At 42.9% G+C, this 16,701-nt stretch overlaps 1 protein-coding gene across 1 annotated transcript; it reads left to right on the top strand.

Annotated features, from left to right (window-relative positions):
- Positions 1 to 907: 907 nt before the first annotated feature.
- On the top strand, positions 908 to 10,451 carry atp4b (ATPase H+/K+ transporting subunit beta). The gene is made up of 7 exons (XM_033033517.1): positions 908 to 1,019; positions 2,531 to 2,659; positions 5,165 to 5,269; positions 6,470 to 6,672; positions 9,056 to 9,106; positions 10,116 to 10,211; positions 10,290 to 10,451. The coding sequence occupies exons 1-7, from the start codon at positions 908 to 910 to the stop codon at positions 10,449 to 10,451; spliced, it is 858 nt and encodes a 285-aa protein (XP_032889408.1).
- Positions 10,452 to 16,701: the final 6,250 nt, after the last annotated feature.

Raw genomic sequence — 16,701 nt, 5'->3', positions numbered from 1 at the left:
TATTATTATTATTATAACTCTCACTACAACCCCACCACAGCACTGAACAATGAACTTCACACTGCAATGCAACGCTACATATTCCTGCTTGCCCAATCATGTTCTGGTTTACCTGGAATAACTGATAGTTTTCTGCATTATTGTTTATTTATTTGTTGCTGCTGCATTAATATCATAATAAACCTGAAACAATTAAATTTTCATTGTTATGCATATTACAATTCAACACTCTTGAAGTTTGGAAGCCTTGATGTCAATGGGTTTTCTTTAATCCTTGGAACTCTCCTGTTAACCCTACAGAACGTTTGGAAGTTTTAATTATATTTTCCTTGAATTCCAATATTATTTATGAGATAACTGTGCACAGGATGGTTGCCTTCCTTATTCATATCCACATGTATGTGTCCTTATACTCATTTACTTTCCAGGTCTGCTTAAGGTGTTGATGGAGTACGCCGGGTTACTTTACAGAGGTCTGGTAAGTCTCTGTAAGTGGTAGGTCTGGAGTGGATGCCATAGCATAGAACATTAAGAACAGGTGCCTGTCACCCCACTCTGTCCTTTGCAAGAATGAAACAACCAATCAACAGATCAACCAATAATTTAGTTTACTTTAAAACCATCAAACATGATTAAGTTATCAGCCACTATGTCAAAGAAATATCAGGAACTAAATGCACAATCTGGATGTTGCTTCATGTGCGCAGAGTTTAGTTATTAATCATTTTGTACTAATCTAAACAGTGTCGATATCTGTGGAATGCCATTCCTGAGCGTGATTGGTTGAAGGTGTGACATCATGTCACTGCTATAAAAGGAATAGTAGGTCCTCCCTCCCCCTGAAATCTCCCTGAATTGCCTCGCACCGTGAAATCCCCCCATTTGGAGCTGTAACACCTTGGGGAAAATGGCTACCTTCAACGAGAAGAAGACATGTGGCCAGCGCATGGAAGGCTTCAAACGCTTCCTTTGGAATCCAGAAACAAAGGAAATTATGGGGAGGACACCTGGAAACTGGGGTAGGAGAGACTGCAAGATAAACATAGGACAGGAAGACTTCAGGTGGCAAATTCGTGAATGGCACAGAGTACAAGAGCAGTTGATTTAAAAAAAAAATGTGTTCATACAGTGGTCTGAATAGCCATCTTCTGAGCCATATGATTCAGTGAAAACAGTTAGTTGTGTGTGTAGTCCTGGACTTCTTTTATAGAAAGGTAACCATGAGTAAGTGGTGGAGCAGGCTATGAGGCAATGTCACAACTGACATATTTTTACCAGTAAATCGGAAAGTGGGGTTAGTCTTGGATGAATCAGGCTACAGGAAAGAGGGGAAGAGTTAGATTGCTTGGGAAGGAGAGTGTCAGGGAGATTAATTTTGAATTAAGATTCCGTTACAGGAAGGATATGAAGGCTTTGGAAAGGTTTACCAGAATGGTTCCTGGATTTGGGGGGGGGGGGGGGGGGGGGGGGCAGGCAGGTGGATAAGTGTTGGTTTTGGCATAATGTTTGGCACAGACATTGTGGGCCAAATAACCTGTTCTTGTACTGTACTATTTTTTGTTCTATGTTCTAAAATAAGATTATGAGAAGAGTTCGGGATAATTGGATTAATTTTTAATTGATATAATATTGTGGGGAGTATGTGGGGTAGGTGGAGTTGTTTTGAATTGATCCAGGGTTGCGGGGAGAGTATGGGATAGTTGGATTAGTTTTGAATGATACAGAAAGTGGGGAAAAAGTGGGGTAGTGCGATTAGTGCTGATGAGGACTACCGCAAAAGAGTGGGGCAGTAGGATTTGGATTGCACTTTGGATCGTTCTAGCACATATTCTGGTCTAATCTGGTGGGGGTGATTATCATATTTTTGTGTTGCATTTTTATATTATTCAATATAATTCTATCTAACTGCCCATTGCAAAGTAAATGCAGATTCAGACAGAATCTGGAACATCAATATTTTTAAATGGTTTTGTTTTGTATTTTTCTGAAAATATTCACGTGAGTTCACGCTGTTATTTGTGCAGAATAAGTTATTTGACACGATGCAGTGGCCAATTTCAGACCAGTTTGTCTGTTGTTTTCTCTTTATTGATTCACAGAATGTGGACAGAGCTGGCTTTTAGTACTCACCTCTAATTGTCCTTGGACTGAGGTGTTAAGTGTCAACTATTAATAGTATCCAAAGATCATTTCTGTTAACTGCCTCTGGTTTGTCATAAAACATTGCATGTAGATGAACAAGGGGAATAGGTCACAAATGGAATTATGTTTATTTTTTTAACGTTAAGTAACATTTAAAATGGAAGGTATCTGACAGGAAGTGTATGATTTAGCAGAAAAACGAAAGGCGGATCACCTCTGCAGAGGCAACTGAGGACCATGCTGATTAAATTGGAGAACGAAGGAAGGGATAGGGCAAGTAGTGCATATATTCAGATCCAATCTGGTGGGGATGATCATCATGTTTTTGTGTTACATTTTTATGTTATTCCATACATTTCTATCTAACTGCTCATTGCTTCTCTCCTAGTTCTCATCAGCCTGTATTACGCGGCCTTCTACGTTGTAATCTGCTTACTGTTTGCCCTGTCCTTGTTTGTGCTGTTATATACAACAGACCCATACATACCGACTTATCAAGACAGACTCAAAGCACCAGGTAAGGCTTTGAGCTCACCTGTGAAATTGTTGGAGGGACTCAGTTAGTGGTTCTTAGCAGTATGTTTCCTCAGTAAACCATGTCTTCTGCAAATCTATACAATGTATTTCACAGCCACATTATATTTTACATTTTTGTACAGTGGTACCCGCTTAGCACTACCCCACAGAGCACTATTAAAAGTGCGCAAAAAAGGTTCGACCAGCCCCGACGCGAGGTTCGATCGCCCGGAGCGGGGGAGCTGACATCCCCCCGATGCGGGAGCTGATCGCCTCGACGCGGAGGGCCCGATCGCCGCTGGCTACGGGAGTCAAGATCGTCCTGTTAACGGGGGCTCGAGGCCCATGACCGAGGAAGAACTAAGGGAAGGACTTGAACTTTATTTCGCCTTCCATCACAGAGGAATGTGTAGGAGTCACTGTGGTGGATGTTCGTGTTAAAATGTGTTTTTGACTGATCTGTTGCTTTTAATTGTATGACTGACCTGGCCAATGAAATTTCTCGTATGTTGCAATACATACTTGGCGAATAAAGTGTGATTCTGATTCTGATTCTGATTCTGAATACAAACTGTTGGAGGAAGTCAGCAGGTCAGGTAGCATCAGTGGAAGAAAATGGTCAGATGGCATTACAAGCCGGGACCCTTCTTCAGATTGATGAGGTAGAGGGCACATTGCTGGTAGAGAGAGGTGAGGAGGTGAGGGGGTGAAGAGAAGGGGTGGGGAAAGAGATGGCAAATGATCAGTGGATTTGGGTGAGGAGGGTCAATTGACAGAAGAGTCAGGTAGGGTAAAGAAGAGTGGATATAGTAACCAAGGCTGGAGGTGATAAGTGTAGAAGCCACTTACTGTACACCATCTGCTCTGCCAGCTCTTGCCCCAGTCATTCCCCTCACCTCTCTCTGCCAGTTATCTCCCCTCTACTCCATCCGTCTGAAGACGAGTATCCATTCAAAATATCGATTGTCCATTTCCCTTCATAGATGTTGCCTGTTCTCTGAGTTACTGCAGCAGTTTATTTTTTGTTACAGATTCCATCACCTCCAGTCTCTCATCTCTCCTCTGTTGGTAGTTGTTATGTCTCTTCCAGTCCATTCTCTCTAGTAACTTTCCGACCACAGATGTTAGACTCCCAGGCTTTTCTCTGCAGTCCTTCATAACATTTGACGTATTCCGGCACCTCACCCGTATTTAATGATGACGCATAAATCTCACCTAGGGCACCTGTAATTTCTTCTTTAGCTTCCCACAGTGTCCTCAGATATATCTGATCAGACCTGGGAAATTTGTCTTAGTTCATACCCGTTTTGACCTTCAGCACCTTCTCGACTGTAATATTGACTGCCTTCAAGACACTTCCATTGACTGCCCCAAGTTCCTCATGTCTTTCTCAATAGTAGAAAACAGAGGAGAAATACTCGTTGAGGACCTTCTATATCCCCTGTGGCTCTACACAGAGTTGACCACTATTCTCTCCGTGGTTACCCTTTCCTCCTTAATGTACTTGTAAAATCTCTTAGGGTTATCCTTAATATTATCTGCCAAAGCTATCTCCTGTCCCCATTTTGCCCTCCTGATTTTCTTTTTTACTTCTGTGTTCTGCTGTGATGAAGAACTGGCACAAATCCTACCCTCATCTTGTGCTTTCCCCACCATCGACATGTCCCCACCTCAGTATAGATAGAAGGTGGAAGGCTTGCAACAAGGTTGCTCAGTGCTGAAATATATGGTTCAGGCACCCACCCTGGCGGTGAGTGTGTGCCATTGCAGGCGACTGAGAATACTTTAGACTCTAGATTTTAGAGATACAGTACAGAAACAAGCCCTTCGGCAACCGACTTCATGCTGATAATCGATCCCCATACACTAGCACTATCCTACACCTTAGGGACAATTTACAATTTTACCGAAGCCAATTAACCTACAAACCTATATGTCTTTGATCTGTCTGTCTTTGGCAGATAATCCATGGTCCAGTATGCTCGTTCTTTGAGTTGGACTATCCACCTACTGTTCCTAGAAACTCTCTTGGATGCACTTAAACATTCTGCCCTGTCTATGCCTTTTGCAATAAGGAAGATCCAGTCAATACTGGGGAAGTTAAGGTCATCCATTATGACAACTATATTGCTGGTACATCTTTATGTAATCTGCCTGCCTATGTGTTCCTCCATCTACTGCTATAGTATAAACCCATTAGAGCAATTGCACCTTTCTTAATTTGTGAGCTTTACCCATATTGCCTTAGTGGATGAGAACAGTTTTAACATAATTTTTTGTTATAAAAATTAAATTTCTTTATGGGATGACTGCTTTGTATGAAAATGTCCTTGTCCTTCCAATTTAGTGGTACCTTTGTTGTTATTGTCTATATACCATATGATACGATAGAACTTTATTTATCTCAGGAGGGAAGTTGGTCTGCCAACAGTCATGAAACACAACAAGATACATGAAGCATGAAATTAAAGTGATGTCTGCATATTTGCATTGTGTTCTCTCATAGGTGTGACGATACAACCACAACCAAAAGATTTGAGGATCAACTTTAATATTTCAGATCCAAAGACGTGGCACTGTTACGCCCACGAGCTTCAGCATTTTCTTTCAGGTAGAGGTGGATAGGCACAAGTCCATGTGTAGATTGTTGCCGGGCAGATCTAATGCAAAATGCAACACATAATTAAAGAAGCAGAAATGTGGATTTATTTAGTTTTTGATTCAGCCTTGAACAACAAGAGACCAAAACATATTCATATTATTCAGTGAATAACATTCCTGAAGCCATATTTAAATCCAGTCATTCATTAATACTAAACAATTATTTCACTTACTGTTATCTTCCCACAGTCAGACCCTCCCAGTCAGATGGCCCTTACAGTCAGATCACCCCCACAGTCAAACTGCCCCCACAGACTCCCACTCTCACCCTCACCCTCGGTCAGACCACACCCACAGTCAAACCAACCAAACAGTCAAACAAGCCCCTCAGTGAAACACCATCATTTAAGAATAAGGGGCAGGCCATTTAGGACTGAGATGAGGAAAAACCTTTTCACCCAGAGAGTTGTGAATCTGTGGAATTCTCTGCCACGTAAGGCAGCGGAGGCCAATTCACTGGATGTTTTCAAGAGAGAGTTAGATTTGGCTCTTAGGGCTAAGGGAATCAAGGGATATGGGGAAAAAGCCAGAACAGGGTACTGATTTTAGATTTCTATGTTTCAATGTCAGATATCCTCACGGTCAAACTATGCCCACAGACAGACCTTCCCCACAGTCAGATCACCCCATAATCTGATTAACCCAAGATAAAAACATAGGTTTACACAACACCACGGAAGCCTATTTATGCGATCAAACCCATGCCAACTCTTTGGAAATGCACACTTCTTATTCCCTTTCTCCAAAGTCTAACAAATGTTTCACTTTTGATTGACATTAAATTCCCTTTTGAGAAGTTACTATTTAATAGTGTCCACCATCTTTTCAGTTTATCCAGTTGCCAATGATCAATCCTCAACTGGGATAAACCTGGAACAAAAAGAACATTTCCATGCACTTTGCTTACCATTTTGTAAAGTTACCATTCTTCTCTGAAGCTGTGTCATCCCCAGAACTACCCTTGTAGTTTAAACACCCTCACCCCTCCACACGTCACTGTTGGCTCCCGAGAACTGTAGCCTGAGCTCTCTCTGCATGATGTTCCAGGAGCAGGAGTACATTTGTGCTGTTTGTTTCATTTTGAATTTGTAGAGCACTGTGTAATTTACTGCCTCCCTCTCTAGCTCTGATTTCTGTCTTTATCTATTAGTGTATAATCAGTCAGCCCAGGAAAAAACAAACCGCAACTGCACCAGTGGCAACTATACTTTCCAAGATGGGTCTGGGATTGGCCCTAAGTCAAAATTTGCCTGCCAGTTTACTCGAGACATGCTGAAGAATTGCTCTGGACTGGAGGATCCCACTTTTGGATACAAAACTGGTCAACCCTGCATCTTAATCCGAATGAACAGGGTATGTCTGCTTGGAAAGAACAAATGTAGAAGATAATAGAATGTCAATATGGTTACAATAGAGAAGGTGTCATTTAGCCTATCATGTCAGGATCAGATTTTTACTACAGAAAGTCATCAATTCCAGCTTTGGCCTTGAAAATTATTCCTCTCGGTATGTTTATATAATCTCACTTGAAGGCCACATTGAAACCTACCAGTGCACTCCAGATTGCAGCCACTTGCCGTATAAAATACATTTTCCTCAAGACAGGATTGATTCCCTTGCCGTTTATTTTTGTAATTCCCTAACCCCTCCAACAAGGGGAACAGCCTCCCATTATCCACTCTGTCTTAACCTCTCACCATTTTGTACGCTTCTATGATATCTATCCTTCTTCTCCTCAAACATAAAAATAAATACACTCTCCAATCACTCTCCTATGTAATACCTGTTGGTACACCTCCTCTCTCACTTCTATCCAGGGACCCCTTCCAGCTGAGACAAAGGTTCACATGCATCTCTTCCAACCTTGTCCACTATATTCGCTGCTCCCAATGATGTCTCCTTAACATTGGCAAGAACAAGCATAGACTTGTGTCTCCACTCTCCAATCTATTCTTGTAACTGTAGTCCATCATCCCAGAACACATCCCTGTAAGTCTTCTCGAGGTTCTCTTTACTGAAGAGGGTGATTTTGAAGATAGTGAAGATGGTTATAAAGTACTGCAGCAGGATCTTGGTTAGTTGGGCAGGTGGGCTGAGGGATGGTTGATGGAATTTAATACAGAAAATGTGAGAAGTTGCATTTTGGGAAGTTAACATGGGCAGGACCAACACAGTGAATGGTAGGGCTCTAGGGAGTGTTGTAGAGCAGTGGGACCTAGAGGTGCAGATATAGAGTTCCTTGAAAGTGGCATCACAGATAGATAGGGTAGTCAAAAAGGTTCTGTCACATCGACCGTCATCAGAGTATTAAGTATAGAGGTTGGGAGGTCGTGTTACATTTATGTAAGACTTAGGTGAAGCCACATTTAGAGTGTTCAGTTTAGTTTAGTTGAGAGATACAGCGCGGAAACAGGTCCTTCGGCCCACTGAGTCCATGCCGACCAGCAATCACCACACAGTGGCACTGTCCCACACACACTAGGGACAATTTGCAATGATACCAAGGCAATTAGCCTACAAACCTGTACGTCTTTGGAAAGTGGGAGGAAACCGGAGATCCTTGAGAAAACCCTCACAGGTCACGGGGAGAACGTACAAACTCCGTACAGACGGCACCCATAGTCAGGATTGAACTCGGGTCTCTGGTGCTGCAAGGCAGCGACTCTACCATTGCCACCATGTGGTTAAGCTGGATAGGGTGCAAAGAGGATTTACAAGGATAATGCCAGGGCACGGGAGCCTGATCTATAGGGAGGTAGAGCAGGCTGGGACCCTTCCTTGGAGCGCAGGAGGATGAGGGGTCATCTTATAGAAGTGTACAAAATCATGAGAGGAATAGATTTGGTAAACACACAGAGTCTCTTGCCCAGAGTAGGTTTCTCTTGCTTTCCTTCTCTCTCTGTCCCTCCCCAATCCTAGTTTTCCGACTAGTTTTGTCCTTCTGATTAATTTACTGATCATATCTTTGTCACCTTCCACTCAGCTAACAATGAACCACTCTACATTTCCTTATCATTATCTGCTTTGATCAGTTATTTTCACACCTTACCCCACCATCTAGTATCTCTAGACTCGAGGGCCTAAGCTATAGGGAGAGGTTATTTATTGGAGCACGAGGATAAGAATTGATCTTATAAGTGCATGTATAAGATCATGAGGGGAATAGACAGGATAAATGCATAGATATAAATAAATAGTCATGAAGGGTATGAATAAAGTGAATGCTCAAAGACTTTTTCCTGGGGAAGAAAATTCGAATATTAGACAACATTTTCACTCGGAGGTCATTATCTGGAAGCAGCTGCCAGAAAGCCAGAGAAGCAGATACAATTATGAATTTCAAAAGACATTTGAACAGAGTTATGGATTGAAGGAATATGGATTATTGAAAGCAAATGGGTCAACTTGGTCGGCATGGACAAGGTGGGCTGAAGGGCCTGTTTCTGTGCTGTATAGCTCCATGACTCTACAACTCAATAGGTCCTCCCGAGAGAAGTACTGAACCTCTTGTGGTTTGAGAAATGTGCCACTTGACTCAGTACTGCACTGGGAACTGTTAAACTGGCTCATCAATCTGGTTTGGGACTTGTATCCACAATGTTCTAACAGTGGCGGTTGAGGTGATATTTGTCACGTAAAAGTAACTGAGTTATGAGCAGCTTAATGCAATTATTCGATATTTTGAAGGGCATTGCACAAGGATGTCCAATTAATGAGTTTCCAATTGAAATTTCAGATTATCAATTACTTGCCTGGAAATGGAACCACCCCAAACGTGACTTGTGCGGTTCTGGTGAGTACTAAGAGACATGAAACCTCATCGGTTGAGGATTGTGAAGATGATAACTAAATTGCAGAATCAGGCAGTTCCTTGGAATTGCCCCTATTTTACAGTCTGAATTTCACAGTGAGTACAGTGAAGCCAGGTAATGTCCCTGCCACACTTGTGCCAAAGTAATCCCAGAGGAGTTCTTGGGAAATACTCAGTGAGGGCAAGGGGTCTCATCAATACATTGATTACTATATCCAGACATCGCTGCCTAGAATTTACAGAAGAGTTTAGTTTAGTTTAGAGATACATGGAAACAAGCCAAACAGCTCACCAAGTCCACGCTGACCACAGTTTATACTAAATCTATGTTATCCCACTTTTGCATCCACTCCCTACACAAGAGGTAATTTACAGAGGCCAATGAATCTGCAAACCTGCATGTCTTTGGGACTTGGGAGGAAACCAAAGCACCCAGAGGAAACCCAAAGATTGTATGCAAACTCCACACAGGCAGCAACTAAGGTCAGGATCAAAGCAGGATCTCCAGTGCTGTGAGTCAGCAGTTCTACCAGCTGCACCACTGTGACACTCATAAAAGTGCTTCCATTAATTCTGGAGTTACTATTCCCAGCCTGTTGTATATTTGTAGAACACAGAACAGTACAGCACAAGAACAGGCCCTTCGGCCCACAATGTCTGTGCTGAACATGATGCCAAGACCCTCTCTATCTACTTGTATGTAATCCATATCCTTCTATTCCCTGCATATCCATATGCCTATCCTAAAGTCTCTTAAATGCCACTATCATATTTACCTTAAACACCATCCCCAGCAGTGTGTTTCAGGCACTCGCCACTGTCTGTGTAAAAATATTGCCCCCACATCTCTACAAATAGCAATGGCTAAATTAATATTGCTTATATAACAGCAAATCCAGTATCCTTTAATCATGCCCTTTTAAAATTGTAACCATACTTTTTTTATAAGAAGCAATGAATCTGACATTCCTGTTTTGAACTGCAGCATGCCTATCCGGAGAATATTGGAAATGTGGTATTTTATCCTGAAAATGGCACCTTTGACCTTTCATATTTTCCTTACTATGGCAGGCAGCCACAGGTAAGGAGCCTCATTCTATTTACGAGACATTTTACCCTTTGACTGCCAGATACAGGAATAACCTGTGTCTTTCCACAGCCAAACTACACCAATCCATTGGTTGCAGTAAAATTCCTGACTCTGAAAAAGGACAACAAAGTTGAAATTCAATGCAAGATTAATGCGCCGGGAATGATCAGTGACAACCCCTATGAAAAATTTGAAGGACGGGTCATCTTTACACTGGATATCAAGAAATGAACATGATCTGAAGGAAAAAGTCTACAGTGATGTGTTTTGGATATATTTATACTTTGCATTTTCAGACAAGGTTGCAGATATTTAGTGCAACACACCTTCATTTCTATCTATAATATATTCTTCAGCATGGAATCCATATAAACATAGTATGCCGATTACCGAATGTGCTGAGTGGCCTGAATTTATCTTTGGTAAATCCTATTATAAGACATCAGTATTTAACTGCTGCGTCATTAAGCCTGTGTGTGGCACTGAGGTGGGTATTTTTCTCCAGTTAAATGTCACACAGGCCTCTTCATTTCCTCACACTCCTCCTCGTAATCATATGACACTCACCTTCTCAGTTCCGTGCCTCTACCCTCCTATCTCATTCCCATCCCTCACATTTGTTCACCTTCTCTCATTCCATCTTCTTCCTTCTTCGATGTCTCTCTCTCATTTATATTGCTCCAGTCCCCTTTTCTATCCCCTCTTCCCTTTCACCTTCCCATCCCTTTCTTCCTCTGCCATAGTCCAGCTTCTAGTTTCTCACTTGACTCGAATATTATTCCTCATTATTTTTTAATACCTATTTTTCTTCACTGTATCTCACATTCCTGAGCCTCACTTAAGATCAATTTCAAAGAATTAGCAACTCCTTTCGGTATTTTTATGACAATTGATGTAAATGTTAGTCATTTCTTACAGAATTAGAGACACAATTGGACTGAATGAAGTCACTCAGCTTGTGTCCTGCATATGCACCAACAAACTGAATTGATGTTGCTCCTTTAACGTGGAAAACCTCTGGTCTTACATCCTTTCCCATTTCATTCAACATGTGTTTATGGCCATTTTAGCGCAACGGGTCCAATCTGCTGCTCACCTGCTACATTCCCGATGAGGTGAGCCTCAACGTTCATTCTTTGGCTTCTTCATTGCCTCCTTGTTGCCTCCTAACCTGTGCATTGTTCAACTCTCCATCCAACATTCCCTAACCACACCATTCCTACTCTGCCAACAAACCCCAACACCCCCTCACCTCTCCGAATCCCTTGCAGACCCAAGATAAACCACACTGAGGAGCATCCTTTTTGCTGATAACTATGCACTCAATGCAAGATCAGAATCTGATAAGTTGGAAGGCTTGGACAAATTTGGCAATGCCAATGGCAGCTTTTGCCTCACGGAGAAAACAGAAATATTGTGCCTAACTGTTCCAAACGCCCCATACATCATTGTGAATGGTCAGAGGCTTTCAGTAGTGGACAAGTTCACATATCTTAGCACAACTCTCGCAAGATCAGTCAACTTTTGCAGGACAGCAAAAACCAGCTCTGCTTTTGAAAATGGAGATATAAAGTGTGGGAATCAACAAGAATCAGCCTAAAGACCAAGTTTAAGGTGTGAGAAGCTGTTGTCATATCCACTTTATTCTATGCCTATGAGACATGGACAGTGTTCAGTAGACATGCCAATGACTTCCACATGTCCTCTCTGCACAGAATACTTCACATCAAGTGACAAGACAGGATTCCAGACATGCATTCTGTCCCTGATGAACCTCTGAAAGAATCACAGATTAGGTGGGCCAGAACAATCATGTTGTGGATCGAAAAAGATCTAACCACATCCCTGATGAGTTTCACTATTGACACATACCCCTGGAAACAAGAAGCATTGGATTGTCCTATTTGGTGTACCCACATGAAAAGTGGTACTCGTTCATACGAGGAGCCTAGAATAGAGGAAGCAAAGGGGAAAAGAGAATCTCAAAAATTAAGAACCACTGATACTTCAGCATCTTTGCACCTCTGCCACCCAGATTGGTCTAATCAGCCACCTCTACACACATCACAATACCATAGAGTAGAATTCATGGTCCTACTCAAGAACTGGTGATGAACTCCAATCATGTCTTTCTCGCAGCTACCTATTCACTCATGAACTAAACCCTTACTACCCATGGGCTTAGTGTCAGTCATAGAAATAGACCCTTTGGCCCAAATTGTTCATGCTGACCAAGTTGCCCCATATTGCTAGTCCCATCTGCCCATGTTTAGCTCATATACCACCAAACCTTTTCTATATATTACCCGTCCAAATGTCTTTTAAATGTTGTTATATTACCTGCCTCATCTACCTTCTCTGGGCAGCTTGTTCCATTTAATCACCACCTTCTGTGTGGAAAAAGTCGCCCCTCAGGTTCCTATTAAATTATTCCCCTCTCACCTTAAACCAAGCCCTGTTGTTCTTGACTCCCCTCCTCTAGGTAAAAATATTTTGTGCATTCACCCTGTCTGTTGCTCTCATGATTTTAGATGCACAGAGTCTCTTGCCGAATAAGCTGAATGGATTGGCACTCATTCACCATCATAAACATTTGCTCCCTCCACTACTGGTGCGCCATCTGCAAAACCAACCAGGGCTGCTTTGACAGCGCGTCCCAATCCCACAATCTCTACCACCTTGAAGGACAAAGGAAACAGGAATTATGGAAAGGTGACCATCTGCATGCCCTCGACTGTACTGCGACTGTCTTGATGGGGAACCAAGTTCCTTCTGTGCCAAATGGTTTTCACTCTCCACTTGACAGTAGTTTGACATTTCTGCACAGGTTCAAGATGGGGGTTACACCACCACTTCTTCAGGGCAATTTGCTGATGGAGAATAAATACTGGCCTTCCCAGTATTACCTATGAAATAATAAAAAGTAGAACATAGAATTGTACAAAACGTGAATTTGCCCTTTGGTCCACCATGTCTGTACAAACCATGATGCCAATCTAACTAATCCCATGGTTTGCACATGGTCCGTATCCCTACACTCCCTGTCTATTCATGTGTCTGTCTAAATACCTCTTCAACATTGCTATCGTATCTGCCTCATTCGCCTGCCACTTTGGGGAGACACGGTGGTGTGGCGGTAGTGTTGCAGCCTTCCAGCACCAGAGACCCGGGTTCAATCCTGACCATGGGTGCTATCTCTGCGGACATTTAACGTCCTCCCTGTGACCGCTTGGGTTTTCACCGGAAGCTCCGGTTTCCTTCCACCTTCCAAAGATGTGCAGGTTCAAGTAGGTTAATTGGCTTATAGTGTGTAGGATTGAACTAGTGTATGGGTCATCATTGGTCGGCGTGGACTCAGTGGGCCAAAGGGCCTGTTTCCATGCTGTATCTCTTAACCTCCCCTGGCATCTACCACTCTCTGTGTTAATAAGTTGTCCTGTGCATCTCCCTCAAGCTTACTCCCTCTAATCTTAAACCTATGCTCTCCAGTATTTGACAATTCCATACTGGGAAATAGAGTCTGAATAACGATACATAAAAGACTCCAAATGCTAGAAAAAACAAAGTGCTGGAGCAACTCAGCAGGTCAGACTGCATCTGTGGCAGGAAATGAAATGCTTTTTAAGTCTGATGATGTACCCTATCAATGGCTCTCATCATTTTATCAACTTCTATGAAAACGGCCCCTCAACCTCCAACGCTCCAGAGAAAAGGATTCAAGTTTGTCCAACCCCTCCTTATATCTAATACATTATAATCCAGGCCACATCTTCTGCGCCAGTAAAGGGGTGACCAGAATTGCACACAATTCTCCAAATATGGCCTATTTAAAGTTGCAACACGACTTTCTAACTTTTATATGCAATGGCCTAATGAAGGCACAATGAATGCATGTAAAGCACACTAATTCATTCATTTGTCTACCTAACCCATTCCCATGTTAATTTGTTCTTATACTTTAGTTCACACATGCCACACCAGTAGCCTTTCTAAATGTTGCCTTAGAAGAACATTTAAGATGTGGATTGTTGCACCCTAGAAACAATTACTCACAACAAGCACCATACCTTACCATGGCTGTTTTGTATCAGATCAGTAAGGCAATACAGCATCTGTGGATGGAATCAGTGTATATTTATTGAGGACAACCCTAAAGGTCTTAACGGTTTTAGTCTCTCCTGTTCAACCATCAGATGCATTCTGATTGTACACTTGTACGTAAACTGTAGCTTTATTTCTTTGTGATCACTTTTCCAGATTAATTTGCTACACATTCAGAATATATTATTTCTCTGAAAAGTCACTGCAGTAAGAAATCAGTCTGGAGCAGGGTCAAAAATGAGACTTCGCTCATTTCTAATTTTGTCCCTTGTATCTTGTGCATTTTGATTTAGAGTTTTTTTGCTTGGAAAATTATTGTAAAATGTTTGAAGATTAAATGCAAGTGCTGTGCAAAAATGATCTAGCATTATTTACTCAGCTATTTGTGATCAGGCATCAAAACAACAAACTCGTCCTCACCTTTCACCCCACCAGCCGGCAAATACAACACATAATCCTCCGCCATTTCCGCCACCTCCAACGTGACCCCACCACTCGCCACATCTTCCCATCTCCCCCCATGTCTGCCTTCCGCAAAGACCGCTCCCTCCGCAACTCCCTCGTCAATTCTTCCCTTCCCTCCCGCACCACCCCCTCCCCGGGCACTTTCCGTTGCAACCGCAAGAAATGCAACACCTGTCCCTTCACCTCCCCCCTCGACTCCATTCAAGGTCCCAAGCAGTCGTTCCAGGTGCGACAAAGGTTCACCTGTATCTCCTCCAACCTCATCTACTGCATCCGCTGCTCTAGATGTCAGCTAATTTACATCGGTGAGACCAAGCGTAGGTTGGGCGACCGTTTCGCCGAACACCTCCGCTCAGTCCGCCTTAACCTACCTGACCTCCCGGTGGCTCAGCACTTCAACTCCCCCTCCCATTCCCAATCCGACCTCTCTGTCCTGGGTCTCCTCCATTGCCAGAGTGAGCAACAGCGGAAATTGGAGGAACAGCACCTCATATTCCGTCTGGGGTCCTTGCGCCCTTATGGCATCAACATTGAATTCCCCCAATTTGGCTAGCCTGTGCTGTCCCCTCCCCTTCCTTCACCCTCTAGCTGTCTCCTCCCACCCTCCCATCCGCCCGCCCTCGGGCTCCTCCTCCTCCCTTTTTCCTTCTTTCTTTCCCCACCCCCCATCAGTCTGAAGAAGGGTTTCGGCCCGAAACGTCGCCTATTTCCTTCGCTCCATAGATGCTGCTGCACCCGCTGAGTTCCTCCAGCAATTTTGTGTACCTTCGATATTCCAGCATCTGCAGTTCCCTTTTGGACAACTCATCTAAATGGCTGTTTTGGAAATAAATTGCACAATGTCCAATCAAAAAGTGGATGATTTTCTCTTTTTCAAAGTGTTGATTTCTGAGTATGAATAATGAACTCAGCACCAACTATAAAATGCTTCTCACCTGGAAGAGAAAGAAAAACAAAAATAGCAAGGAAATTTAAGGGATGATTATCATAATATTTGAAAATAAATTAGACAGGAGGGCATGATTCAGTGAGATGGGATTAAGAACATAGCAAAAGGTAAAGACCCTTTGGACCATGTCTGTGCCAAATATGATGCTGTTAAATTAATCTCTGCCAGCCTTTTATCCACGTGCCTATTTTCAATGCCACCACCGTATCTGCTTGGTTTCAAGGGTATTGGTGACAGTGTGTATCTGCTCAAGTGCAAGCTTAGTATCGGCCAGGGATGGGATGTAGCCTGTTGTCAGGATGGACTCATTGAATTCCCACGGCATGTAGTAGCGAAGGGCAACAACTGCAGAATGGCGTCAGACTGTGTACACAATTACATGATACAAAAACAGCGGGGAAGTGAAGTTAGAGTGGGTGGGATACTAAAGGAAGGTGGGTGGGGGGTGGGGGGGGGGGGGGGTGGGGGACGGACGGACGGTCGAATGGGGTTTAGAATGTGTTATAAACAGACACAACGTTTAACACTAATGTACAATTACCACTGGAGAATATAGATCTAACATTACAGGTTAAAATCTGTCAACAGAGATTGACAAAACTATAAAAAAAAGTACAAAGAGATATCAGGAACAATGGAGTGTGGTGTGGGAATTATTTTTAAGTGGATAACTCAAGATGTTGACTCAGGTTTGTATCTGCTGCTGCTATTCGCCCATCAGCTGTAATGCAGGCGAAAACGAACTTGGAAAAGATTAAGATTAAAGGATCTGTAGTGCAACACGAAGCCTCGCTGGCATTTTCCAGCTGGGTAGGTCATGTCAGAGCCGTGAGTATTCAGCACACTGCCCTGGGTACTTGCATCAGGGTGGGTGCTGAAGGGTCTGTAGATTCTGCCAGTCTAACTTTCACTGCTCCGTGCTATCCGGCAACTCCGCGGCCACCCTCTCATGCTCCTGCTTCGCCT

Source organism: Amblyraja radiata, chromosome 14, assembly GCF_010909765.2.
Source record: "Amblyraja radiata isolate CabotCenter1 chromosome 14, sAmbRad1.1.pri, whole genome shotgun sequence".
Lineage (NCBI taxonomy): Eukaryota > Metazoa > Chordata > Chondrichthyes > Rajiformes > Rajidae > Amblyraja > Amblyraja radiata.
Note: the sequence above shows the minus strand (reverse complement) of the source record. Positions and strands in the feature narration are given on the sequence as shown.

Excerpts from the sequence above, each read along its gene's own strand:
- atp4b (XM_033033517.1), top strand. The coding sequence starts at position 908 with ATGGCTACCTTCAACGAGAAGAAGACATGTGGCCAGCGCATGGAAGGC. Across the intron at positions 6,673-9,055 it reads TCTTAATCCGAATGAACAGG|ATTATCAATTACTTGCCTGG; the intron begins GTATGTCTGCTT and ends TTGAAATTTCAG. Across the intron at positions 9,107-10,115 it reads CCCCAAACGTGACTTGTGCG|CATGCCTATCCGGAGAATAT; the intron begins GTTCTGGTGAGT and ends TTTGAACTGCAG.